The following is a 27,795-nucleotide window of genomic DNA, read 5'->3' as shown; positions in this document are numbered from 1 at the left end:
TCGCCCAGTCTGCAGCACCCTGGGCAAACACGATCAGCTCCGGCTTGGATCTGGCGTTATTCATGATTTCCATTGCTAAGTCTTTGCGCTCGCGACATATCTGACGCCACGTTTTCTTCAGCATTTCATTCGGCAGAATTGCTCCACTGATCACATCAAGGCTGTCCTTGGCAGCCTTGTTAATTACGCCGTCTTCCACATTGGGATTAAGTTCGCGAACACGGCGAGAATCACCCGCAGGCAAACCATTGTTTGCCTCCGCCGTCAAAATTCGAAACATGCTCGCCATGTTTCGGTCTCTGCCAAACCTTGCTTGGAGGTTGCTGGGTCTGTAAATTGGTTCTTTGACGTTTTGCGGTGCGATGACATCCACACGGCTCTTCACCTGTTTAATGTCTTGAGCAATTAATTCCAGCTTGGTGACAACAACATTCATCTTCGCCGTCATTGCTGCATGGAACTCCCTCGAATTCATTGGTACTAGAGAATTTTGTTGATGATGAAATGGATGCGGTTGAAATATATGTTTTCGAACCTGATAGGGGGTGTGAGGGGGGGAGGGGAAAATTTTGAGGCATCAGTTGAAGTCTCGCCTTTCTTTCCATGATCTGCCGTACAGCTCCAGCTACATTTGTAATTTTGCAAATGAACTTTTTGTATTTTTTTGTCAATCCTCGAATCGAAAGCTAACTTTGTTTGTCTCCGAGGAACTTTTGCGTCACCACTGAGCTCCGAATGAGTCACATATATCACTCGAAACAGCACGAAAGGGTTTCCGACTCAAATTTGGGTATACCCATCTGGTTCGGTACGTTTCTCTTAACGTTTTGATAAGGGGCTTGAGTTGCTTGTCGTCGGAATTTTTCTCCGGCATTATCGCCATGTCTAACCCAAGATTCGTGTGCCCACCTTGGTATCAATGTCACTGCACGCCTGCTAAGCCCGTAAGTCGCAGTACAATGCTGCGGCATCGAAGGACAGCAAACGCAAAACGTCGGGAAGCTGGGAGAGGCCTACTATCTTGGGGTCCAAAATTGGAGGAAGCCAATCATTTGGATTACAACTGGAATGAGACAACACTTCAACATTCGACAGACACTGAGTGCCCTATGGTAGATGATCCTATTCCAGAGGTAGTGACGCTTAGGACGAAAGATGCAATGCAGCAGCAAACTCATGGTGACAATTTTAATTCTTCTGTTCAGCGTGTGATTTCACCTAATAGGGCCAGGGAGTTTCATGTCTCTCTCGGATCTAGCTTCAGGCTCAATTGGGGTACTGGAGATGCGCAGGGGAGGAGGGTATCGCGTGGCGTTTTGGCGGCGGGTGGTAATTTTCGATCAGGATTCAACGACGTCGGTATAGCTGGCAGTGAGGGAAATAGAACGGATCAGGAGGCAGATGAGGACTCGTTGGATAGAATGGATCGGAGAGGAATGAAGACAGGGCAAGTAGATCATATGCCGAGGATCGTTTGCGACAGTGATGATGGGTTTGATTCTTGTTCCATTGAGAGTGAATATGACTGCAGGATGTACGAGGACAGCGATCGTGTCGGAGATGGAATTGCAATGTCTGAGGCAAGGGGAGTCGTGCGCTCTGCAAGCGAAAGGGGAGAGATAATATACTCTTTGCAGGCAGAGAGTGGGACTATAGGCGGTGTACTACATTCACCCGTTGTGGATGTGCCGGCCGGTGATGGAGACTCAAGCGAGCAGGGTGATGAACTAGATCAACGGAACAACGAAGCAGGGAACAAAAACGACCGGGGGGTGGTTGGCGGTATCGGTGATGCTGGTTTCGAATTTCTCTTCAGAGACGCCTCGAGAACACCAGGCCTTCTCGAGTGGATATCGAACAATCGGGGTTGGGTGGACTTTTTTCAAAAGCATGGGGCCGAAGTTACCATGATGGAGGATATTCTGGCTGGGATAAAAGCACCATGCCTTTCATGGAAGACCGTAATGGCTAATATGTGCGGGTCATCTGGACTCGCTACGACGGTGCAGAAGTACCCAACATGTCCAGGGCACATGGTCTTTGTGGATCTATTTGATGATGAAAGAAGAGGTATTTGCCGAGATTTCTGCTCCGCTTGCGGCAATCCGGCCCCACAACTTATGTCGCAGGCAAATGTATTCTTCACATACATTCCTCTGCTGCCCCGTTTCGGTGCGCTGGTGCAACACGAATCATCGTGTTCGGAATTGTACGACTACGTATGGAATAGGTCTCATGCAGGAGACAATGGAGATGTTCTATTCGACTACTTCGATGGATCGCACTTCTGGGGGCTTCAGGGTAAGTATGGTGGGAACGAAGGAATGAAATTTGACGTCTTCATTGCGGCTTCGACAGACGGCTTTCAAGTTTTCAAGAACAAGCAGTATGACTGCTGGGTAATCTGTGCCGTTCTATTCAACCTGCCCCCGGATATCCGATATAGATCCCGCAACGTACTCCCCTCGGCTTTATCCCAGGTCCGGACCAACCCAAAAACATACAGTCGTATCTCATACCGCTTATCAATGAAGTTGCAAGATCATTCATCGGAGATGGTGTATCCTTCTTATTCCATGATGGCGTACGACGAAGAGTCCGAATACATCTCTCTCTTTTTTCCGGAGACCAGATGGCGGTCTCATCAGTGTCTGGCCTCCTTGGACCTAACAGCAAAATGCCATGCAGAGATTGTCTAATACACGGCATCCACCATGGCCACTGCTACTTTCCATCAAAGGTCAGGAGACAGGGGGCCAGTGTCGCCTGCGATGTATATTTTGACCCTCGCAGCCTCCCGATGCGAACTCCTCAGTCAGCGGAGCAAGCCTTTCATGAACTATGTCTGTGCATCACCACAACTGCGCGAGCAGAGGTTCGCAAGAAATGGGGCATTGGAAACCGTTCTGTGCTGCTCTCAGTTCCCGATTTTGTTCCGTATTCATCTTTCCCGCAAGATATTATGCACACCTTTCAGAATGTGCAACGGGAATTGCTTGACATAATGGAAAATACAGAAGGTGACGCCTTTTCCTTGACGAAACAGCAAATGTCTGGGATGGATGATGAGCTGACGGGATTTGGTCTGACAATATCGGGACAGCTTGCACGAAAGCCAAGACCTCTAAGCAAATACCGTGCGTGGAAAGCTACAGAGCTCAAAGAATTTTCTTTGGACTATGCCCTCATTTTATTTGACGGTGTTCTTCCTATCGAATACATGGATGGTCTTGGACAATTTGCGGAGCTTGTGGACACATGTTTTCGGCCTGTCGTGACTAGGGCCGACGTGGATCGGGTGAAAGTGCTGGGTGTGCAGTTCTTCGAACATTTTGAGTCCAAATACTTCCGATACGACTCAGAACGTGTGTCCTTCTGCAAGTCTATAATACACGCATTGCTGCACCTTGGCCAGAGCATGGAGAGATACGGGCCACTGCTAGGTATATCCCAATATTGGTTGGAGAGATTTATTGGGTGGTTGCAGGACCGAAATAATTCTAGGCACCTGGCAGCCGAATGTATGGCGAACGCGACATGCTTTGGAGAATCTTACAAGATCTTTTTCAGAAATTTCGTGCACAAAGAGGATAAGGAATTTGATGCCCTTGCAGCGGGGGAGGGATTTGAAGTCCTCGGGCCCATGAAGGAGGTGGAATTGTCGACATACGCGGACGGAGTACGATTGAAACAGTTACTGTCCGATTATTTTGTTCGGAAGTATGATCTCCATAGCGCGAGTGAGGAGAAAGAACTGGTCTCCAACGTTACACGATGCAAACTATGGTCGCGTTATCGTTTCTCAACTACTGGGTTCCAGGTGCAGACCGTCGGTGCGCATTGGAATTTGCTAGATCCCGGAAAACGAAAAGAAAATATCGCGATAACAGTTATGTAGCCGTTGAAATGGACTCAACTGAAGACAGTGCGGATGTTTTCTATGGCCGCCTTCTCCGCTTGATTGAGTTTGAAATGCCTCGAAGCTCATCAACTGCTGTTGCAAACTATGCCGTTGAAGGCAGGCATGTTGTGGGTTGGCTTGACTGGGCTAGTGGAATGAAGAAAGGACGTGAAGGGCAGGTTTTCAAGGAAGGAAGAGCTGCGGAGGTGTTCTCGGGTGCTACTGTGGAGGATGCTGTAGTAATGAAAAGGCTCATTGGATTGGCCGAACACACGCCACTGGGCGATCCAGGTCGAGGTGAGAATAGCACGCGCACCAGACGGAGGCAGCGAAGACGGACTTATTTCACGGACAAGTACCGGCGCCCTGACAGGCTGCTGAATGCCAGTGAGAGGAGCTGGGACGGGGTAACCCGTATGCTGCGGGGGATGCAGACGTAATTCCGACGTCTTCTGCGAAGTGTATATTCTCACATGGTGGTGGGGAGATTTGTAGGGCGGGCAGTGCGCCCCAAGAGAGAAATACCGTCGTCGTGATACAGAAAGTGTATTTTCTACATCTGTGCTGGGCGATATATTGAAAATGATTATATTTCTAATTGGATACGTGTCAGTGTCAATTAATTAATAAATTGTGGTATTTACGTTTCACGGCGAGGAGAACCTCTAGCACACGAGTTTGAGAAAGTCCCACGACGCAGAAAATCGCTGCCAATAGAAGAGGTTCTGAAACTGATTGCAGACATGACGTCAGTTCCCCTAGAACGCTCACGGCACATGAGATTTAGACAGATCGATCGGAATACTATTCGAGGTGACACAATTGCGTGCAAAGCCGAGCGTGCAAGGAGTGTGCGTAGTGGTATACAGTACTTGTATATGCAAGTCATATAAGGTGCCAATTTAGAGTGTTGGTAGTGTATCGCTAGAGCGCAGTCAGGTATAGAGCACCACTCTGGCCACACTCTACATGCCCGATCACAAGTGCCGGAAGTGGGTGGCAAGAGTGTAATAATGGGTGTTGCCTACACTCTGGACACACTCTTACCACACTGATATATTTCTTCTAGGGATTGCGTATACCGAGAATTTGGCAGACGTTCTGAAAGAACCGGGCCGTGAACTGTGTTCCATTGTCGGACAACAGCTTGACCGGCGGTCCGTACACGAATACCCAATGGTGAACGAAGGCTTGTGCGATGTGCGCAGCTGATATCTTCTTCAACGGCACGGTTCGCACCAGTTTTGAGTATTGATCGCTGATCACGGGAGTATACCGATTTCCTCGTTTGGTTGTAATTAGCTCGCCGAGGATGTCGATGGCGACAAACTCCAGCGGAGCTTTGGGCGTGAACAGCTTCAATTCCTTCGTGTTTTTTCTTAACTTCACCCTTTCCCGCGCACATGCGGCGCAATTCTTTGCGACTGCATAGCAGTCTAGAGCCAACGTAGGCCAGTAAAAATATCTTCTCAATGTCTTGTAAAGTTTCCTGCCTCCCGAGTGGCCTGCCAATTTTGCGTAATGGCTTACCCCTAGGACGCGGTCCGTTAACGATTGTGGTATCACCACTTGTACAAACTCCGCCGCGGTACGGCATAGAGTTCCCTAGAATTCCTCGGCCTCCATGCTGAACGTTCTCACCTTTCCGGCGTCCATTTCTTCCTTGATGCGGTTGCAGAAGGGGTCGACGGCTTGCTCGCGAATGAGCTCCTCCGAAGTGACAGCTTGGAATTGATCGAGGCGGTCAGGGGCGGTCCACTCCTCAAGAGCGAGGATGTCGTCTATCGCGTCAAAACTTTCCTCGTCCTCCACTGTATCCTCGGCCGGTTCGGCCATAAAGCATGGGATTTCGTCGTCGATTTCGTCGACGGTTTCTCCTGCTGTCCGTAACCTTGACAAAGCATCCGCCTGGTTGTTGGCCTTTCCCTTTTTGTACTTGATTTCAAAATCAAATTCCGAGAGGCGTAGCCTCCATCGGATTAATCTCCCACTGGGGTCGGTTACGTTCATCAACCACCTCCATGAGGCATGGTCGGTATGCACAATGAAGTGCTCGCCATATAGATATGGTCTTAAAGTCTGTACGGCCCAAATTACCGCTAGACATTCATTTTCTGATACAGAATAGTTTATCTCGGCTGCGGCTAACGTTCTTGAAAAGAACCCGATGAGTTTACGTTGCGCATCCGGATGCGTTTGAAATAATGCAGCGCCGATTTGATAATCGCTTGCATCGGTGTCTACCGAGTAGAGTAGGCCCTTCTTCGGCAGCGCCAACACCGGCGGTGCCAGAATGGCGTCATTGAGCTTATGAAAAGCTTTCTTGCACGGTTCGTCGAATCCTTCCAACTGGACCGGTTGTCCTTTCTTCAGTAGTTGGTTTAGAAGCTGCGCAATTTTCTCATAATGCGGAACAAACCTGCGGTAGACATTGCAAAGCCCCAGGAAGCTTCTAAGCTGTTGTCCGTGTTCGCGGGTACCGCACTTGTTCCAACGCGGCGGTTCGCACGACATCGACTTCTAGAGTACCTGGGCGGACGACGTGGCCCAGGTACTTGATCTTTTCCACGAAAAATTCGCACTTGCGAAGCTTGAGCTTGACACCTGCCTTTTCCAATAAGAAAAGTATTTCATCCACGTGCACAATGTGCTCCTCCCACGAATTGCTAAAAATTATTATGTCGTCTAGATACACCAAAGAGCATTTCCAACGGAACGGGGAGAGCAGGATATCCATTGCTCTCTGGAACGTCGCTGGCGCGTTGGTTATCCCGAAGGGCATTCTTGAGAAGCGATACAGACCTGAGTGACACGAAAATGCGGTCTTGTCGCGGTCGCACTCAGGGATAGGCATTTGCCAATATCCCGAAATCGCGTCCAACGCGGAGAAAACCTTGGTGTCACCAAGCTAGTCCAGGCACTCATCCATGCGCGGTAAGGCGTACGTGTCCTTCACTGTCACTGCGTTCAGCCTGCGGTAGTCTACGCAAAAACGCATTGACCGGTCCGGCTTGGGCAACAGCAACACGGGCGACGCCCATTTTGACTGCGCTGGTTCTATCACTCCTGCCTCTAACATCTTCTGCACTTCTGCATCTTCTACTTTGCGGGCTTTAGGCCCGGTCCGATACGGGGCTTGTGCGATGGGACGAGTTTCGGGGATCAACTCGATCCGATGGACTGTGGTATTAAATTCGCCAAGCGTCTCATCCCACATCCTTGAATACTTCTTCAACGTCCGACGAAACCGCTCGCGCAGCCGTTCCGGCACGTGGCTCAGGTCGAGGTCCTCCACGTCCGGCGGTGGCGGCTCAATCCTGCGTTGCGGCTTCGTAGATGCCGACGCGGAGAGCCCTGCCGACCGTTCTTCTGGCTGGTCCTCGCGGCCTTGATCCGACGGTTCGCATCTTGTCTCGCCCGTAGGCGTCTTGGTGGAATTAGGAAAATTTTCCTTCTTCCTTTCTTGAATTCCGAGAACTTCACCAATGGTGGTTTTGCTCTCGAGCGCGGCTCTCGGGTGCGGTAGTAGTTCTGCCACCACTTGGCCTTTTTGCACCCTGACAGGGTACGTCCTAAAATTCGCAACGAGTAAACGAAATGGCCTGTCAGGCTCAACCTGAACGACACCATTCGTGCACGTCAACCCGTGCCTTTCGTACAACGACGAGTACGGCTGAACCACCACCAAGCCCGCCCTCTTCGAGGTGCATTCCACGACGCGTTGCGTCCCTGGCTCGATAGTCGTGGCTCTTGCCACTTTTACCTTAGGGGAAATTCGCTCCACCTTTCCATCATTCTCGTCCTCCCCCGGGACGAGATTCTTCTTCCTTTTTCTCGTCGAGAACCGCCTAACTATCGGAACCTCCGAGAAATCCGCCAACTCAACCGCTTTCTTCCTTGGATAAATTGCTTCCACGAACGGGTCCCAGTAGTCCGCGCCTAGAATTAGCGGTACTGCGAGCTTCTCGCACACAATAAACTCGGCTGCGGCCACAAATTTTCCAAGCCTCACAGGCATTCTAATTGTGCCGAGAGTCCGGAGTGGCCTATTGTTCGCGTCGCCAATGTCTTGGGTCGGTCCGTAGGACACTAGAGATTCCATTCCAGCCGGGAGTTCCGATTTTCGCACAAGGTTTGGTCCCGCGCCGGTGTCTAATACAGACAACACCCGGCTCATCAATCCGACTGTTGGTCCAATGTCCGCGTAAACTTTGTAGTTTTCTCGCGCAATAACCAAAATCTTCTCGGGACACTCCCTTCGCTTAGCCCTGTACCAAGGTCTTCGAACTTCTTCCAGCGGATGATCTCGGGCTCGGCTGAAAATTTTCTTGACTTGAGCTGGCCCTTTGAGCTTATTCACCAATCCAACAACCTCCTCATCGGGGCCTGATTTTTCCCTTAGAGACGGGGAACGGGACTGAGCCCCGGGCACAGTACGTCGACCCTGTGCCTCTCGCGGCTCATGCGAGATTCCCCTCTCTAGTTTTCATGCCGCTGCGGGATCCTCCTCACATCCGACGGCGCGGGCCCCGCGGCGGGCCCTCTGAAGGGTTGGTTCGGACTCGGCGTTGAAGCACTCGGCGTGCTCGCCGTCTGCGAATCAAACCAATTCTTGACCTTCAGGTAACTCGTCGATGGTATCCCTAACCCCTCCATCGGAGACAACGCCTCATAATTTTCCAAAACTCGCTGCATTTCCCGGAGGGAAAGAATGCACGTTGGCGCGGCGTGCCCCTTTTCGTAACAATGATAGCACACCAGTCCGTGCTTCTTGACGGGATATTGCGGCCTAGATCCTCCACGGGCCGGCGGCCTTCCTTGATGTTGCGGCCTCCCCATCCAGCCTGGCCTTCGAAACGTTGTGCCCTTGTCCTCCATCGGAATGCACGGCGCCGGCGTGTGGCCGCGCCCCCGGAATATCATCACGGGATCCGTGGGCTCTGAAAACGACTCCGTCGTGTATGTGGGCGTCGATGGAGTTGACGACCCGCTTGCCCCGTAGTCCTCGTGTCCGTAGCCCTCCGATGGCTCAATAAAATTGCCTTCGGCTACTAATGCTCCTTCATAATGATTTTCGCTGCTTCCGTGCGCACCGCGTTCATCTGACGCGGAGATTTGACTCGGCTAAGTGGGCGGCGGCGTGACCTTTACGACCGGGGTAAGAAGCCCTCGGCTTCTTCCCCGCCCTGAACGTCGACGGCGTCTGAATCGTGACCTTCTTGGTCTTCTTGTCTTTGGCGCGGCTCGCCGAGCCATGCGCCTTCGCGTAATTAACTAGTCTCAAAAACGAAACGTCCCGATTGTCTTGTCGGTATTGAGATACCATCGGCTTGATACTCGAATCGAGTCCTTCAATAAACATCTTCATTTGTTCTTCCATCGAATATACGTTTCCACATCGATTGCTCGCGTCCGTCAGACGGATATAAAATTCCATCTCGTCTTCAGACGGTAGCTGCTGAACTTCTGGCAACGCGAGCACGGCTTGACGGATCGCCTCGTCGGTTGCGAAACTCCTCAACAACCACTGTACGGCCTCCGGCCAAACGGATACCTTTCCGTGATGGGACCCGGCCGTATGAGACACCGAAGTGTACTGTCTCAAGGCGATGCCGCTTAAAAATTCGGGCAACAAGCGGATCGCTTGCCCCTCGTTCATTTCTTGAGTATCGAACTCTTGAACTAATTTTGCCAAGAAATCCAACACAAGGGCCCCGTCCTCACCTGTGAACGTGTTGTCCTTCTTCACCTTAGGCGGAATATCTCTCCTGATTTTCGCACGGCGGCCCGCCGGGAACTTGACAAATAAGTCTGCGGGTTCCGCAAGCGGTACGTTCGGTACGAAAGTAATTTCTTGAAGAGGTAGTTGGTCGGATTCAGCTCCTCCAACTCCTCCCATCGCGACCCGCGTCGCGTTGCGACGTCCTCTGGCTCAGCGTCCTTGTCTCTCCGCGAGGCGGACGAAGTGATACCGCCCCGTCTGGAGGTAATTTTCTTGCCCTGCGAAATTCCTTTTCCTTCCTCTGAACGATGTTCGGAATCGTTGGCATGGTTCGACGAACCGTCGTCACCATCTTCGGAAAGGCCATTCGACTCGGCAGTTGATTCTTGGTCCTCCCGCTCGTCACTACAGTGACTCTTGCTCCGGCGTCGCAGATTCTTCTTCGAAGTCTTCGACTTGGAACTCCGCTGTAGAGCGGCCTTGTCCTTCTTCGATCGACGGTCGCCTTCTCGACCCGTGGGGAGCGGCTCTTGCCCGGCGACCTGTTCAAGGTCCTTGAGACGATGAGCGGCGCGGTCAAACCGGTCGTCGATACTGCTTATAAATTTGCCTAAGGACTCCAAATCTTGCTTCGCGTCGCACCTTGCGTCCTTGACTGAAATTTTCAACGAAGCTAGGACCTCCGGCTCCAGACCGTCGGTCGCCTCACCTCGCTCCTTCTCGACGAGATCCACTCGAGCCGACAGCTCTCCTAAAACGGTGTGGAACTCGGATGCTTGCAACTCCAGTTGCTTCCGGACGAGGGCTAATTCAGCCTCGAGATTTTTCGTCATCTCTTGGCGAATTTCCTCGCCCATCTTCTCGAACCGGTAGGATAGGTTATCCTTGTCGGCTTCAATCCCCGTCGGGATTTCTTGACGTTCGGGATCCGTGGCCGTATTGGCCTGGCTTCGGGTGCGAGGACCTCGCGGGATCCTCGACGCCCTTGCCGATCCGCTCGTACTCGCCCCGGGACCGACGTCCCCGGGGGCGCTTGTCGACATCGCTCGTACAAGCGAACCTACACAAAAAAAGCACAAACAAAAAATAAAAAGACTCCGTTACCCAGACCACTTTCGTAGTGCAAGCAACTGCAGACCGAGGCTGTCGTCGACACAATTCTAGGTCGGGAGACCACTTTTGTAGTGCAATGCGCCTGTCAGGCCGAGACCGCGGTCCAATGGTTCAGCAAAAACAACAACAGCAGCATAAAGAAGAACTGCCGATGGCACAGCGCTACGGAGTGTCCGACTCTCCCTTCTCCGTTTAAACGAGCTTGCGACTCGTAGTAGCTCAGATCCCTGGTAGGGGGGGCACAGAGAAATAGCCCGGCCCGGGATCGGTGTGGTAGAGATTTGCGAAGAGAACTGCTCGACGAGTGTGGGGTGGGGCGTGTACTTAGGTACCCGGGTTCCACTGGGTTGTAAGGCCAATGCTCGTTGAGCTTCTTCGACACATTGTAACGCGACAAGGCCTTCGACGGGGGCGTTGCAACGCAGCCCGACGGGATAAAACGAAAGTAGCAGCGCTACGCCAACTGTGCCGCCCGATGGCTCGAAACACCTACACCGGTTCGGTCGCAACCGACACCGATGGTACCAACACTGGCTCGTAACACGACGAAGCCCTTCGAGGGAGACGTCGTTGCAACAGTCTCCGTCGGAAAATGGGTCAAAGTAGCAGCGCTACGTCAACTGTGTCGCCCGATGGCATAGACACCTACACTGGTTCGGTCGCAACCGAGGCCGATGGCACCAACACAAGATAAGGGAAAAATAGGTAGAATTAGAGATAGGAAGGGATAGGGAAATAAAGGAAAGAGAAAAGGGAACCCCCGAGCGATAGAGGATGCCGTAGGCTTAGGTAAAAGGGAGCGTCTTGGTAGAGACGGACTTCGACCAAGGCGACATCAACTCCGGCAACTCGGGTTACCTTTACTGACTTGGTGGTCAGAGGGCTAAGGTATACATCGCCCCGCCGGAGTCACTACAGTAGCTCGCGGCGCTAGATCCTAGATCTGATCTAGTATCAGCAAAATTAATGCCAACTAATTAACTAAATAAAATAAAATAATTAAAAATTAAAACTGTGCAATTATTCACACGTGTGTCCCCCAAACCCGGACTACTTTTCATATCCAAATATTTTCCTTTCTTTTCACCCCCCTTTCCAGGTGCGTATTGCACTACAATTCGTTAGGGGATGCAGCCGTCTTCACTACGCCCGATTGCAATTCAGGCTACTGTCAAATCTCGGTTGCGCCGGAGGACCGGGATAAGATCACATTCACCACGCATATGGGTACGTTTCGCCATTTGCGTATGCCTTTCGGACTCAAAGGGGCACCGGCCACGTTCCAACGTGCATTGGACATCATCTTGTCCGGCGTGAGATGGCAGATATGTCTCGTATACCTCGACGACGTCATCGTTTTTTCCCGAACGCACGAGGAGCACGCCGAACACCTCTACACTGTCTTGAGCTTGTTGAGGACCGCAGGTATATCCTTCAAGCTCGATAAGTGTAGCTTCTTCCGTCCGAAGGTGCATTACCTGGGGCACGTGATATCCCCAAGTATGCTCAGCGTGGCCGACACGGCGGCCGACGCCTTCAAGACGTTCAAGTTCCCGAGGACGCTGACGCAGGTGCGCTCGTTCCTCGGGGCGTGCAACGTCTACCACCGTTTCGGCAAGGGTTTTGCCAAGATAGCTCGACCGCTAACCGACATGACCCGCAAGGACGCCGATGCCGACTTCGACGACCCGACGGAGGCCCAGCTTCAAGCATTCGAGGACCTCAAGGCAAGGATGATTGCTCCGCCGATCCTTGCCCTTCCGCGGTACGGTCGGCCGTACATGATCGATACCGATGCAAGCGCGTACCAACTCGGATGTACGCTGCAGCAAGAACACGACGAGGCCAACAACTGGCGTCCCGTCGGATACTGGTCGTATTCGTTAAACGACAGCGAGCGCAACTACAGCGCCACAGGGCGCGAGTGCTTCGCTGTAGTGTGGGCCGTCCGCACACTACGGCCTTATGTCGAGGGCACGAAGTTCACCGTCCGAACGGATCAAGACGCGCTAAGGTGGCTCATGTCCCTGACCTAGAGCTCCGGAAGACTCACCCAGTGGCGGCTACGTCTGGCTGAATACGATTTCACCATTCAGTACCGCCCCGGGGGCGTGCACCAGGTTCCCGACGCCCTGTCACGACTCGTATCACCGAGGGTCGCCGACGACCTTCGCCCGGCTGTCGAGGTGGACGACGACATCCCCACCTACGACACGGGCACTACCGTTCGTGATGTCTCGGACGAGCTCGCGGACCACGTATGTACCGCGAGCTGCGACCACAAGGCTGACCACGTCTTCGTGACGACAAGGAACCGAACGAAATTTCGAAGGAGTTCGCGCGCCCGAGCGCGCGACGAGCCGAGGGGCGACGACGAAGCCCCCGCTCTAGAAAACCCCGACGCTTTCTGGGCAGAGAACGAGGAGTTCGACGCCGCGGACCTCGATCGCGCCCAAGACTTCGGAGCCGATACCCCGGGTTCCCAGGTCGCCCCTTTGCAGGACGACCTGCCTGCCCGTCTTACGATAGAGGAGATAGCCGAGGAATAACGCGTGGGTGACTTCTGCCAAACGGTATTGACACGACAGTCAGAGTCCCGGGACTCCGCGTTCTTCGAGGACCACCAAGGGGTGCTCAAACGGAGACACCCCTTCGACCCTGATATCGTACAGGTGGTGGTCCCTCGGAATCTACGCGCCCAGTTGCTGCGGCTCTGCCATAACCCGGCCATCGCCGGGCATCTGGGGCAGAACCGCATGTACTACGCGCTCCGTCGCGAGTACTACTGAACACACTTGGCCGCGGACGTCGCGTCGACCGTACGAGGTTGTCGAACCTGTGCGATGAACCGCGTCAAGCCTCGGAAACACCTAAACCGATTGAGGTTGTTTCCGGCGACGCGGCCGTTGAAGAGCCTGGCGATCGATGTACTGGGGCCGCTCCCAAAGACCAAGGCAGGGAAAGGATTCCTCCTGGCAATCACCGACCGCTTTACGAAGTTAACGCAGGTTGTCGCACTGCAAACGGTAACCGCCTACACCGTCGCGGTGGCGTTTTGCGAAGCGTGGGTCTTTAAGTACGGCGTCTCACGCTCGCTACTGTCGGATAACGGACCGCAGTTCAACGCAAAGTTCTTCCAAAGCACATGCCGGGTGCTGGGAATTACGAACATTTATACGTCGGCGTACCACCAGCAGACAAACGGGCAGGTGGAACGCTATAACCGAACGATTGCGGCGATGCTCTACAAGTACGTGAACGAGCATGAAGACGACTGGGACGTGTACGTGGGACCGTTAACGTACGCATATAACTCCCACGTACACCGAACCACACGAACGACCCCGTTTGAGCTCGTGCTCAGCCGGCCCCCGCCGGAGTTTTCTCTTTGACGAACCGGCGGGGACGTGCTCCCTACCCGATAGGGGAACGCAGCGTGCGGAGTTCCTCAAGACCGGACGCGAAAATCCAGAAGGCCTACGAGAGCTTGCGATGCACGCAAGCCCGTTACAAACGCGACTTCGATAAGCGCGTTCGAACGGTTAACACACGTCTCGAGCCAGGTAACTTCATCTACCTGAACCCTACCGACGGGGGCAAGACATCGAACAAGCTCGCTTCGCCCGCCGTGGGGCCGTACCGTGTCCTCGCCAACGATCGTCGAACCATCACAATCGATCGTGATGGCGTCACCGAGCGGGTGTCCGCAGACCGCTACGTGTACGCGCCCCCGCCGATGGACTCGCAACGGTTGAGCAAGTGATGAACGTTTTCCGAACGCGACTCCAAAGCCTTGGGCAGTCCGTACTGCGCAGGAGGGGACGACCCCTGAGGAAAGGGACCAGGCCAGCAGCGACCAAATGTGCTCGTTAAGTGTGCGCGCGCGTGGGCAGTGACAAGTACGCACTGGATCCGAGATCCGATGCGCGAGCGACAAATCGTGCAATACGTATGCGAAAAAGACGCGAGCGCCACAGGCAATCGACATTCGGCCGACACGCTCCCCCGTACAGAATTCGGGAACGCACGATGTGATGTGCTCGCATCATCTCGGCACGATCCGACCCCACTTCCGTCACCAAGACGCAGGACGCTCGTGCATGCTAACTCGCTTACGAACGCGCCGTCGCATCCTTACACGTCCTTACGCTCGTCGCCGCAACGGACCCTCACGTCGGCACATCAAGACAAGGGGCGCGCAAAGTTGCGCTCGAGCGACGTAACCCGCGTACACATCACCCACGACTCGCTCGCGAGCGCGGGGACCCTACCGAAGAGCGCGCCCAGACGCCCGGCCGCTCTAGTCGCCTATACTGCCAACTTCGCCGTCTGAGCGTAACTCCGCAAGGATTGGTTACATAAATTACCTGACCATGTCGAGAGACTCGCTCCCTGAGGCGCGAATACGAGGGAATCATTCGTCAAGGGCCTCGTCATCCCTCGTTCGGCTGGACCACCTGGCTACATGTCGAGCTGGGCACTACCGTGCTAGCGCGCGTGTATAAGAACTCACGCCCCCCCACGGGGACGTTACGCTAGGACAGTTCCCGTAGAAGAGAAGCCGTTAGCACTCGACCCGACCGAAAAGGACGAGTGCCGAAATCGTGACTCGTTCGCGGTGAACGATCCACGCCGAGGGAGACGTCGGACGCCGATTCGAAGGCATGCGTTCGGCACCGCGTCGGTGGGCGGCCCCGACCGCTCCATCAAGAAGGAGACCGTTTTCGTTGCCCGAGGAGACCACTGGGGCCAACGTAATCGTATGACAGCTGCCAGGACGACGTGGATTCGAACATGCCCCGTGAGACCCGTGCGACGACGCACAAGCAGACTGCGCGCGGACGCGAACAGAGGCGCCCCAGCCCTCGCTGTCGGTGGGGGGTTATCACGGCGCCAGCCAACGCATGACCACTCCTGCGCAGGGAAGAACGACGAGACCGACGACCCAGTTGACGTACAGTAACGGCGTAGAACCGCGACGAGCTGGGAACATAGTCACTGGAGGAAGTGGAGAAGCTCGCCGCCGTTTGGAGCGGTGACGACAGCATTGCTGTTAATTTTTTGGCAGAATTTGGTTTCGCGCGAAAATTTGGACAATTTCTGGTGATTTGACTGCACTATGAGGTCAGATTTTCAATATCTGAAATGATTTTTAGAATGGCCCCGTAGATTTAGTGGTTCGAAATTTGTTTTAGAATTTTCGCGCGCGCGCAGCACACTTTTCCGATCGTATCAAACCTACCGCTGGTCTAGCTTGATGAGCCATTTTTAATGTAAAATATAGTATAGGACGGATATCTGTTAGTTTCTACTAGATCCAGGCTGATATTGTACTGGTGCGCACCAACACTTTGAAGCTGCATAGTGTGGTCATCCACGTGTGGAAAATGGGAAGGAGCTTAGTTCATTGCTCGAGATCGCTTCAGTGTAAATGTATCGCAGCGTCGTTTATTAGTAGCCTTAAACTACATTACTATACATTACCGCCAGCGGTGTTGGGTGAACCCGGCACATCCTGTTGACCAACAGTTCCCGGGTGCACCGGACTGACAATTTCGTTCATCGCATCTTCGTTCAGCTCTCAACGCGCGTCCGCGCAATGCGAGTCCCCCACAAACATCACATATGGCATCACGACTGCCAGCTGCCCTGGAACACGAACATTCCTTTTCCTGTGCCTCTTAGACCAGTGCCTGGAAACCTCTTGCGCTCTCCGCCACACCAAATGAAAAGCCCGACTGGGCAGAGGAACTGCGCTTGACACATTTGGGTCTTCCACTATGGACGGCCTCCGCCTAGTACAACGCAGGCCTGCATCGAAGGTCTTGCTTTCCGAGTCCCATATGCGGTTGTTCTTGAACAACACAAGCTCTCCGCTCCCGGGGTTAGCAACATCCCTTTCGAAGGTGTTTCCGCGACTGTGCCCTACAAAAACTGCAGCGGGGGCCCCGACATCGCTCGAATATACATACGTACCCATCAACCTCAACATTCCGACCCCCGCACTGCCCTCCTTCTTCGACATCGCGAGACGGTCCGCCTTATGGTATAATCCCAGAAATGAACAAAGCCCTGCCATGCGATTGAACAGTATGTAGAATGTCTGTGATGTCCCGGCCGGGCCCTGTGTCTCTGCATACTCAGGATAGAACACCAGACGCAATGTCGAGTCCTCGACCATGCAGCTGTATAGATTCCTCGCTATCAACTCAAAATCTGCCAGCTCGCAATCCGCAACGACCCGAATGAAGCTCTGCGTCATACCCCCTAAGGTCCCTATATTCATTTTGTCGGCCGACGTTTGTTCAATATGACTTGACGGCTTACGCAGCGACTTCTGCACTGCGACTTCCAGGCGGTGGCGCAGAAAGTTTACTATCTTCAGCACGGACTCATCCCTTGTCGACGACAGCCCCTCCGATATCCGACAACTGTTTAGCTCGACCTTCCGATTTAGCATGTCTACTTGGCCAAGTACTTGTGCATGGCTTTTCCTCAGTCGATCAACGATATCCGCGAGTTCTTTCATCCGATACTGGTCAACAACTCTCCGCCTCTTACTGTTTTTTGCAATATCATCTCCAGTCCAGTCTCTATCCGCTTCATCCATCCCGTCATGAGCCTGTGGAATAACTGGCGTCCGCCATGTCAGTACCGGATTGTTATTCTCGTCTCCATCCAGCTCCGCCCGTCTCAATAAACGGCCAACAACGAATTCCACTTGATAAATATGATCACCGTATGCAGCCTTCTCCTCGTATTCCAAAGTAGCTGTCGCCAACACCTGAACCTTATCGTTTGCGGCCGTGGCGGGAGCATCCTCAATATCCGTTACTTGAGCGCTGCACCACGTTGCTTCGTCGTCATCGTCTTCCAACATCCATAGAACCTCGACGAAATCATTCGGTAGAGGCAGCGCTTCTCTTTCTCGGCATGCCCGAAGGCGTTGCATTCCTCTGTCAAGGCGGACGCCACTTATCTTGTCGAAGATACGCGATAGGCGATCTCTGAGATGTTCCGGACGGGAAATAGCCTTGTCGTGTGGCGAGCGCGGATTCGGTCTGGGCATACCCCAGATATCCGCAATCCAAGCATTCTCCGGGGAGAATTTTATTGTCCAACGACTCATTCAAGCACTCCCGAACAGGAATTTTCTAACAAAATGGAAGAGTCGTGGCCACTCACAGTACGTTTGTGGGCGTTTTCACATTGATATTCACCAATACTGTAATGGGTGGCCTTTAGGCCGGCCGGCCAACTTTTTCACATGCTGTTATAGCTGCAGGTTCTTCGTATCCATAAATTGAGGAACACTGCCCCTTTTTCCCAATGTCGAATACACGGGCCGCCAAGAAACGTGCTATACCCGAAGCAGCCAATGCTTCACCAGACTCTAAGAAGATGCGTCGCAACAGTTCGGAGGTTCGTCGCCGGCCAAACGTTTCTCCGCCCAAAACAAGGGCTATTCTCTCGCAGTTGACCCCTCGAAACAGCCGTAGAAGATCCCCCCGTAACCGGGCGTTAGCCCGGAAGTCTCGGGGAGCGGCCGCTCCGGAATCCAACGCAACGCAGGGTGATGAGCGCCCAGTCACGACTGTGAGATCGTCAAGGCGGGTGCTTCATTTGCAGAATGAGGAAATGGTACCTAGACAAGCGCGAGTGCACCCAATTACCCCAGAAATCACACCAGTCAAAAACCTGATTCCCCGTCCGGGGCAAGAGGATACATTAGAACCATCACCCCGACGTTCACCCAGAACAAAAACGGCGTTGCAAGAGCAGCCTGTTCGCAAAGTGCCAGAAATGATCATGGATTCAGACGATGAAGAAGATGAGGATTTGGCAGCTGAAGGCGCTGAGAGAGAAGCAGAAATGGAGAGACGTGACCGCGAAGAAAAAGATAGATTCAGACTGATGGAACGACGCGCACGCATCTTGGAATCAGACGCCGAAAGTTTGTTTGAGGAAGAGGGTTCCACAGCTATGGCTGAGCGCGGCGTAAGAGAGCTTAAGAAACATCTCCGGGCGGAATACTGTTCGGAAAGCGATGACGGGGGAATTACGGAAGTTCCTGGGACAAGCGTCAGCCGACACCAGCCTTGAGACGACCTGGATATCGATATAGAAAGCACGGAACAACCTCATGCATTGGGAGCGGTGACAACTACAAATTCCATTTTACAGTCCATGTTCCGAAAACTCGAGGGCGTGCTCAATGCAAGGCTCAATACGCTGACAAACAGTCTTGTTGAAAGAATGGATAAGACAGACAAAAGATTTGATGAGGTGGGCACCCAGCTAGCAGATATTCATGCCATTGTGTCCAGAACAAACACGTCTAACAAATCCACAGACACCCCCCTCAGCCGATTTAACAAGCTTCTGGACAAACTCACTCCTTGTGATGGCCTTGTTGTCAACCGAGATGCTTGTAATCGAATTCTATGCAGCATCGTACCCTTCGAAGTTCTTCGGACAGCTCGTGATAACACCTTGGCCAAGGAACGGGTCTTGTTTCGTTTTTCAACTGCAGTACAGGTTTTGCTGTGCGGGAAAAATCCAAGGGAGACAAGAAAGCAGTTCAGAGAGGGTATTAGCGGACGCCACAGTCGCTTCAAGAAGAATGTTGTCCTCAACTTCATATACAATGTGCAGCTGAACAGCTTTGGAATGTTTGCGGATGACGGCGAGGAAGGGGAGGCCAGAGCAGATCAGAATGTTATCGCAGCCGACGCCGTTCGTGAAACTGCTGAAAATTCTGAGGGCCGCACTTGTAAAACGGACACTCCCGTCGATTTCAGTTGCACCGGGAAAGCTGTGAGTTTGCGCCAACCAGACTGGCTGAAGAAAGGATTCATCCTTGAAACGGACATCGAGCACGCCAGGTTGGTGCAGGATTACAGTAAGTCTGAAGCCTCGAAACGTAGACTGAAGGATGTCGAAAGTGAAAGTGATTCTGGGGAAGAAGAGGATGGTGAATACACGCCCGGGCCCGGGAACATGCAAGCGCCAGAGAAAGTTGTGGTAAAGGAGGTTCCGACGACGCGGGACGTTGCCAGGCACGGAGCTTGGAAGATATACAAGCTTATGGGCAAGCACTTGAACCAGTCCAGGAAGAAGTGCAAGTCAGCATTCCTCGAACAATTAGGTTTCCTGATGGTGCCATGGTCGGGATCTGGTGTGTCAGTTGATCAATCAAAGCTTACGGTTCGTTGGGGGTTCCCAGAAGTTGATGCTTCCAAGTCAACGGGCGGCCGCCTTCAAGACATCAAAAACACAAAGACGAAGTCTTCCGGCGATATAAACCTTAATGAATACAATTCCAACCTTCTGAGTGAGCTGTACGGGAAGCGACAGGACATGATTCTTGTTGTTTCTCACGAGGTACAAGTGACTGAGGCCTTAGGTTCGTCTAAAAGAAAGAGAAACAGAACGAAAAAGAGAGTTATCAATAAAGCTATCAACGTTGTGGAGGCGGCCGCCAAGTTTTGCACGGAGTTTGCGCAAAGTTCCGATTCGGAAAGAAGTCCACTCTCATTCCTCCTTGGTCACAAAGATGCACTCTGCTGTATTCTCGGAATCGCCTTAGTCTTCAAAGACTTGACGTCTCAGTTTTTGGTGAAGAACTGTGAAAACGGTCGCGTCCGTGATATCAACAACATGGACACCACAAGTATCAAATGTGGAAATTTGAGACTATCCGAGCTCATACCAGGTCGTTCATCACAGATCAGATCCCTTTCGGGGACAGTTCTCCGCATGAAGGATAATTTGTACTGCAAGCTAAACGTTGGGGCGAGTCCTCGCAATGATGGTACTGAAGCAGGTGTGAACGGTGTCGAAGGGCAGCGTACCAAGGACACATCAGCGCGAGAGATACAGCCTTCAGTGGATGGCGGTGTGTTCGCCATTTAGCATAGGTACAGTCAATGAATCTTTACTTCACTTTGGCCAAAGTGTTTACTAGTAGTCATTGTCCATACTCGAGCGCCTGAATCTGGTCCTCTCTGGTTCCGGAGCAGTCCATTCCCTCTGCCGAGCTCGACCACGAAACGGAGAAACATCATGGCAACCGTATCCGTATAGAAGTTCATCGTTTGCTTCTATTCTCTGCCCTGTGCCATAGCCAATGCCTTGACGTTGATATCGTTCACGATTATCCCGTCCCTTACTAACCCACTCGTTCCGATCTCGCCAGTCCCCTTCATCTATAACATAATGATGGCGGCCGCCCCTTTGTTCTCCTCTCCTGTCATCATTGTATCCATCATATCCGCTGTCCGTCCTCTGGGGCGGGTGTGCATGAGGTACATTGAACGGGCCATGGAACGGGGTTATACTCGGCCTATGGTGTAAATTTTGGCGCGGACAGCCGACGGATGCCCAGTTGCCGTTCCATTAAAGAAGCTGCGCAGCGATTCATTCTCCTGCTGCAGCCTGCCCACTTCTTGAGAGATCTGATCAACAGTTCTGATCGTTTTGCTTGCTCTATCATACAGCAATGATACCAGCCCTCTAACAGTCAGACTACCGTGGAGGTCCCACTGCTTGGCAATGACGAGCGCGGGAAGGCCTTCCACTAACGACAAATCCTGTGGATGAAGACTTAGGGCCATAGGCGAGGACTGCCTCTCCTCCATGCGCCGCTGCTGACGCGCAGCCAACCGAATCCTTCTCGATTTGAAAGAAAGGTATCGCACTTCTCCTCCTGCCTTCCTCATATCCGCCTCTCCTGTTCCATGCAACGCGTGGAAGTACACGCAGTTAGATAGATGCGGATTTGTGCTCACCATATAGCATTCCAGATGTAGTGGCAGCTTATGCACAAACTCCATGAGAAGAAAGAGCATCTGGCTCCCATTCACCCACCTCACATCCTTGCATACGTCCTTCAGCACTGTAATGGTACCTTTGTCCACCAAGAATAGGCCGCCGCCCCTTGTTGCCTCGTTGAACCAAAACGCACAAAACATGGTGCATATCTCCATGCGAAACATTTGCCAAAGCCTGCGACATCTTTCTGACATCACGCCTCCCTCCCTTACGACCATTTCTTCATGGTAGTAGTAGATGACCGGCGGCAGTGGTAGCGGAACTCCCTCAGGGAACTTCAGAGCTTGCAGCCACTGTGGGCATTGGGGAAACACCTCTTTATACGAAGCATCGTCAAAGTACATGGTCTCGTAACAGTCGAAAGGTATAAGCAGTCCATAGCGATTCCTCGTATAGCGCTCGTATGAGAAGTTTGCTCTGTGCTTGAAAGCATTCCACCAACGCCCCATCAACGCCATCCGGAGAAGTAGAACAATTTCCGCCTAGTCTGCAAACGAATGTCTTTTACCCTATGCCATTAACCGATGGAGAGTTGCTGCTAAAGTATCTTCTGCCGATGACACCATCGGCAAAAGAATAGCCAGTATTGATCCCAAGTGAGGCAACATGCGCTTTGGACCAAGATGCAGTAGAAAATTAGTCCATGCCTTCATCGTTTGCTGATGGAACCACAGGCTCTCTCTTTCAAGTTCTGCGGCCATTTTCAAGGTGGCGAGAATCTTGGGGACGTAGGCGTGCAAGCGCTCATGGGCGAGGCCAATCACACCATCCAGCATGCGCAAATAATGCATACGGTCCTATTCAGAGGCCTTGGAACTAAAGAGGCCTCGGTTTACAGCATCCATGACAAGCATGAAGTGCGTAGATACCAAGGCTCCCACAACATTAGGTTCTGTACTGCTTCCTTGTCGGGAGATTGGAAGAATCTGGGCTACTGAGAATAGCGCCCGCCTAGCCTGAAGATCTCTTTCTCCACCAATGTCCATGATTATTCTTTGTACAATCTTTCCGGCACGTTTGCGAACGGTGGTTCCCAAAGGCATTCCAAGCGATTCTAAAATAAGGGCGTTCGCACCAGTCGGCCTCACGTCAAAACCATCCATGTCTGTCATCGCCGCCATACCCAGAGCATCAGCGCAAACTTGATCGACAAGATCCTTCTTGGATTGATTTACACGCAGAGCTAGAGACTCCAAACCTACTGCGTCCCTTTGTCGAAGTAACAGACTAACGGCGTACCTCGGGACCTTCTTCCATAATGCCTCAACGTTTGGGCAAAGCAAGAGAACCCTTAATGCTTCTGTGAAGGAATCGTTTTGCAGCATTCGGCAAACTGTGAATGGAAGCCACTCGGATAAGCTGGAACTCAGAAACCTTGATAGTTGCAAAGCAATGGGACGACGACCGTAGACAACTGCTTCCCGGCTTTCGACCAGATTGGGTCCAATGGTAGTGCCGGCATCGCAGTCTGTCGGGTCTGTCGGTTTCCACGCCTTCAGTGAGAGGGTATGTACTTGTGCGGCTTTCTCCGATTGAGAATTCAAAGAACCCTGCCAATGCTGCAGTTCTGAAATTGCGGCAGCCAAGAGATAGTCTGCTGCCAGACCTTTTATTCGTGCCATGGGAATCGCATCTGAACGAAGACCCAAAATCAGTCCGAGAGGACCAATATCTAACTTCTCAATGTCTTTCGCACCGGCCGGATTAGAAGCGCCCACATCACCTGGCAGCGGCACGTCATCCTCTCCTTCTGAATCCGTCATGGAGAAGCGGGAGGCGTCGTCGTCATCCTCCTTGTCGTCTGCGGACCCAGATGGGAAGTCCTCGGGCTTGGCGTATCTTTGCACGTACTCGCGCACTTTTTGTTTGTACCGGTCTGGCTCCCGCATCTGAAGGGCCGCAGCCTCCCCATTGAGAGGGTCGGTCGGGTTTGGATAGGTCAGAAGCTGCGGGAGGAAGACTTCAAAAATGTTAGTTAGGTCGTACATAGGGCTCCACGTTTGGTTGATCACGTCCAGGCACACGCTTCCAGACCTGTCAACATTACAAAATAAAACGCACTCCCCTGTTAGTATATCCAGACATATCGTAGGGGGAAAAAGAGGCGGAAGGAGGAGGACATACATTTCATCGACGTTGGGGTGGTATAATCTGTTGATGAAACCAATACTTGGGCTCTTGTATGGGTAGTTCTCCGGCAGCTCTACATGGACTTTCCAAACTCCTCCCTCGTACGGAGCTGTGAGTCATTACCAAAGATGAAAAACAGGCGTTAGTACGGTTCCCCACGCAAACAAAGCACGGCTAGTACTACAAAAGCAGAGGAGCGAGGGACAACCTACTTTGCTTGGGTCCGTGAAACTTGACGTAGAACTTGCCGACGCGGTCCCCATCTGCCATCTGAATCTCGTGGTCTTGCCTGTCAATGTGCTGCACTTGTCGAAACGGCTCATACTTTGCCTCATACCCCTTAACATCGCTGCGAGGGCAAGGAGCTCACCGTGTAAATGATTTTGCTGTCTTATTCGAGGGGTGGGGCCGGTGCGACAGCGAGGGCGTGGCTTGCGTGAGAGGGCGCAGAGAAAGACAGAAGCAGAGAAGGACGGGAGGAGATGCGAGGGCAGTGGTCATGGTGGATTAGTGAGGGGAAAGAAAGAGGAGGTTGGGGGATACCGGAGTAAACAACGGTGGACAGAGAAAGGCAGAGTTAATACCCTGTACTGTTGTGTGTATCCGACCGACCAAGCTTATCATACCTCAACAGATCCGACAAATTTAATAAATTTTCATCATTTAGCCGACACGAATTCTTCTGAAAGAATACTTCAAGACAGCCATATCGTACTTGAACGGCGGGGTTGTCAATGAAATACCTTGTAAATCACGAAGAAGCCATTTTCAATTTCGTACTACAAAGAAAACTGCTTACAGTGAATATTTCCAGGTTCTGCTTCACTTTTAGAGGTAGAACTTGTCTCCACAACAAACGATTTATTCTGATTGTGTCAAGGGCTATGTGGAGTACCCAGTAGTCAATCAGAACTAAAAAACAAGCAAGGAGTTCGAAGAAAAATCCCTTTGTCCTCAAATTTTGTCCTCACGGTCGGATAGACACTAGCAGACCGCCACTTGTAATGTAATTATTTGGTGTGCAAAATCTAAACCACCAGGCCTGGGGACCCCTGCGCACTGTTTCTTCAACAACATCCTACACTCTCACTTCTTCCAACACCATAATCCACGCGAAAATATCGGACGACAGCACCACCGTTCTTCATATGTCAGGTCGAAGAAAGAGACGTCGTACGATGGGCACTACTTGGATGGACAACGTCCCTAACTTGCCAGACCTGGCAGCCCTGTTCCATGACGTTCATACACGACCAAAATGCGATCTCGATGGGGATGCAGATGCGGCCGCACTTATGGAAGCAGAAGAAACCCCAGCTCTCGAGCTTCCGGAAACTGGCGAAGCGGCTGATATTTTGGGAGTGTTGAATGGGCACGCTTCGTCGAACAATCAGACTGGAGATCATGGTACTAGATCGAAGATAAAGGGCTCGGAACATAGAGAAACGGTTGTCGTCGAAGAAGGAATAGATCTTGTCGACTATGATGAAGGCCACTTCCCAGAACTTGGCGACTCGGAACAATTCGCTCCCGAGAGCGATCCAAACGGTGTTTTAGTGGGAAATGACAATATCATTATTTCAAGTATTTATCAAGAGAGCTGTGAGGGGATGGAGTGCCTTCCGAGTTTATCAAGTGACGATCCCGAAATGGGAAGCAGGCTGGACAGCCAGAAAGTTTTGCGATTATTTCTATCGTCTCGGAAGCTTTTCGAACCATGGTAAAACCTTTTGGGCTTCGTAATAGTTTGCGGTAGCGTCCGCTATACGGTCAAACAGTATAACCTCCTGAGAGATATACCGTCTTGGGTTTCTCCATCTATTAAGTTCCCATCTTATTCCACCGTGCAGAGGACTCTCTTTCAGCATGCTTTGAAGTATCTTTTTCCTAAGAGTGACCTCAAGTACTTTGTCGTCCGACGAAAGAAGAAGGCATTCAACCAAACGTTATTGGTTGAAAATTTGGGGGGTAACGAGGAGACTGCATCGCAATATTCGAACGGGTCTAAAACTCCTGTTCGTATCGTTCCACCAAGTGAATGGGCAAAAGCGGACATCATGATGGCTCCGTTCTTCAACTCAATGTATCCGAAATCCAGTCGATGGCATGGTGAAGTGGCGGACGCAGAATGCATAGAAAGCTCGAAGCTGGTTGCAGAGCGGCAGATAATATCGCAAGCTACGACAGCACTTTACGTCCACAATGGTTCATGTACTGTGCAGGCGTTCCCGGGTGCCGTGATTCGACTGGAATTGTCAGAACTGCTTCCATCACGTTTGTCACTTGACGTGCGCAAGCTGGGCTATCGTGTTCATGAGAACGCAGAGAATAACATTGTAATGAAGTGTATAATTTCAGCCGTGTGATGCGTGGGAAGTGAGGGAAATGTTACAAGCGCCAACATGGCGATGAAGGTTCTCCGTGGCGTGGAGAATTGCCTGGCCAGGCAGTTTTGTACAGCACCGCCATTGGAAAAGTATAATAGATCTGTGAGGCGTAGAGATGGAGGGATAGATTTTGAAGCAAGGGCTCGTTCTTCGAAGAAAGTGTTGCCTGGGGATATTTGTACCCTCCTTCGACCTACAGAAAGTGAAGTAGTGGCAACGTCGAGAATGTGTATGTTGGTTTCTAGGTTTTGGAAACACAAGGAAGGTCTCAGCTCAGACACTTTGTTTTGGTTTCAAAACATGAGTACAAACTGGGCCGGTCAGCGTTTCAATGATGGTGGCGATGGAACTCCAGACAAACCCTTCCGTCTGCTCGGTACTCAACATTTGAAAGGGCTGCCTTTCCTCCTCCAAGAGCCCAAAATATCGGGATGCACCCGCAACATTGACAGAAGAATGCAAAACAGCGGCCGCTTAATGGATGGAACAAAGTTCGTGGTCTATCGCGCTCTCCTATACTGCGATGACTTTTCCCCATTCTCTTCATTGTATCCGCAGGGTTCAGCAGGTGGATGCTACATGATCCCGCTTGGACTACCACCGCGAAGTCGTAACACGCGATCGTCTGTCAGAATCATTGGATTAACTCCTCCAGGTGTATCAACGAACAATATACTGCTCTCAATCATTCCAGACTTGGTTAAGTGTACAACAGAAGGTGTGGAAACACACACGCCTACCGGCGAGAGAGTAAGAATCTTTGTCGACGTTGTGGGTTTTGTGGCTGACTATCCAGCGGCCGCTGAAACATTGGATGTTATGGGACATACAGCAAATATGCCCTGCACTCTTTGTACATTTCGGAAGAACACCGGCGTCGGTGAGAGCGGATACGGCTATACGACAAAGGTCCATGCACACCGCACGGCGTCCTTGAGGTGCATGGAACGCCATGAAGCTCTTCGCAACAGCGAAATTGACAGTCGAGACACAAACCGGCTTGGTATGAAAGACAGCAACAAGGTTAGTGAAGAAAGTTCTCCTCTTATTGCATTGCAAAGGGAACTTGAGCGCGTACGAGTTGACATACCGTTAACAAGCGATAGAAAGCGTGTGGTGTCAGGACGTTTTGAGGCATATCGCTGCAACGTCGTCGCGCCTGACCATTTGCTGGCCGGTCTCGCGAAGACCGTTATCGAGGTAGGCTTCCACGTCATTAACCGACAAGGAAACGCGGCCGCGTTCAGGGCAAAAGCTGACATGGCAATATTCGGAGCCCTCCGAGACAATGGGTTGAAGAGGCAATCATCAGTTTTTAGTTCCAAGAATGAACTCAATTCCATGACTCTGTCAGGTGTGTTCTGTGTCCTTCTCGTGTGCGTTCCGGTTTTCTACCAACTGTTCCCGGGGATCCAGAGTGAAGAAACCACTGTTGTGTTGGATCTATTGACGCAATTGCAGGAATTGATGGCGTTGACGTACTGGTGGCCATCGGAAGAGGCGAATGGTGCCTCAGATTATTTGTATGTGACAAGTGATAATGGAGCTCAGTACCATGCAGACTTGCTGGAAAGGGCTGAGAAGTATGTGACTGAGGCAGACAAGTTTTGCGCAAATTATTGCCAAGGAGTGGGTAAAGGTCGCCCCAGCTTGGACAAGCCGAACCTGCACAGGTTAATGGAGTTGTACAACCACACAATTTCTGCCTT

General features: G+C 51.9%; 2 protein-coding genes across 2 annotated transcripts; both read right to left on the bottom strand.

Annotated features, from left to right (window-relative positions):
* Positions 1-4,966: 4,966 nt before the first annotated feature.
* On the bottom strand, positions 4,967-6,683 carry CHC_T00004842001 (hypothetical protein). Its single transcript, XM_005716181.1, has 3 exons — positions 6,562-6,683; positions 5,624-6,350; positions 4,967-5,479 (listed from the first exon to the last, which is right to left on the bottom strand). The coding sequence occupies exons 1-3, from the start codon at positions 6,681-6,683 to the stop codon at positions 4,967-4,969; spliced, it is 1,362 nt and encodes a 453-aa protein (XP_005716238.1).
* A 15,683-nt stretch (positions 6,684-22,366) lies between these two features.
* On the bottom strand, positions 22,367-23,969 carry CHC_T00004841001 (hypothetical protein). Its single transcript, XM_005716180.1, has 3 exons — positions 23,912-23,969; positions 23,694-23,808; positions 22,367-23,603 (listed from the first exon to the last, which is right to left on the bottom strand). The coding sequence occupies exons 1-3, from the start codon at positions 23,967-23,969 to the stop codon at positions 22,367-22,369; spliced, it is 1,410 nt and encodes a 469-aa protein (XP_005716237.1).
* Positions 23,970-27,795: the final 3,826 nt, after the last annotated feature.

The sequence above is a fragment of the Chondrus crispus genome, genomic scaffold (genome assembly GCF_000350225.1).
Source record: "Chondrus crispus Stackhouse genomic scaffold, scaffold_252, whole genome shotgun sequence".
Classification (NCBI taxonomy): domain Eukaryota; phylum Rhodophyta; class Florideophyceae; order Gigartinales; family Gigartinaceae; genus Chondrus; species Chondrus crispus.
The sequence above is the reverse complement of the archived record's forward strand: the minus strand, read 5'-3'. Positions and strand labels throughout refer to the sequence as shown.

Excerpts from the sequence above, each read along its gene's own strand:
- CHC_T00004842001 (XM_005716181.1), bottom strand. The coding sequence starts at position 6,683 with ATGCCCTTCGGGATAACCAACGCGCCAGCGACGTTCCAGAGAGCAATG. Across the intron at positions 6,351-6,561 it reads ATAATAATTTTTAGCAATTC|CTTCCTGGGGCTTTGCAATG; the intron begins GTGGGAGGAGCA and ends ACAGCTTAGAAG. Across the intron at positions 5,480-5,623 it reads GCCTCGATCAATTCCAAGCT|TTTGTACAAGTGGTGATACC; the intron begins GTCACTTCGGAG and ends ACCGCGGCGGAG.
- CHC_T00004841001 (XM_005716180.1), bottom strand. The coding sequence starts at position 23,969 with ATGGCAGATGGGGACCGCGTCGGCAAGTTCTACGTCAAGTTTCACGGA. Across the intron at positions 23,809-23,911 it reads GTTTCACGGACCCAAGCAAA|CTCCGTACGAGGGAGGAGTT; the intron begins GTAGGTTGTCCC and ends AATGACTCACAG. Across the intron at positions 23,604-23,693 it reads CACCCCAACGTCGATGAAAT|GTCTGGAAGCGTGTGCCTGG; the intron begins GTATGTCCTCCT and ends TAATGTTGACAG.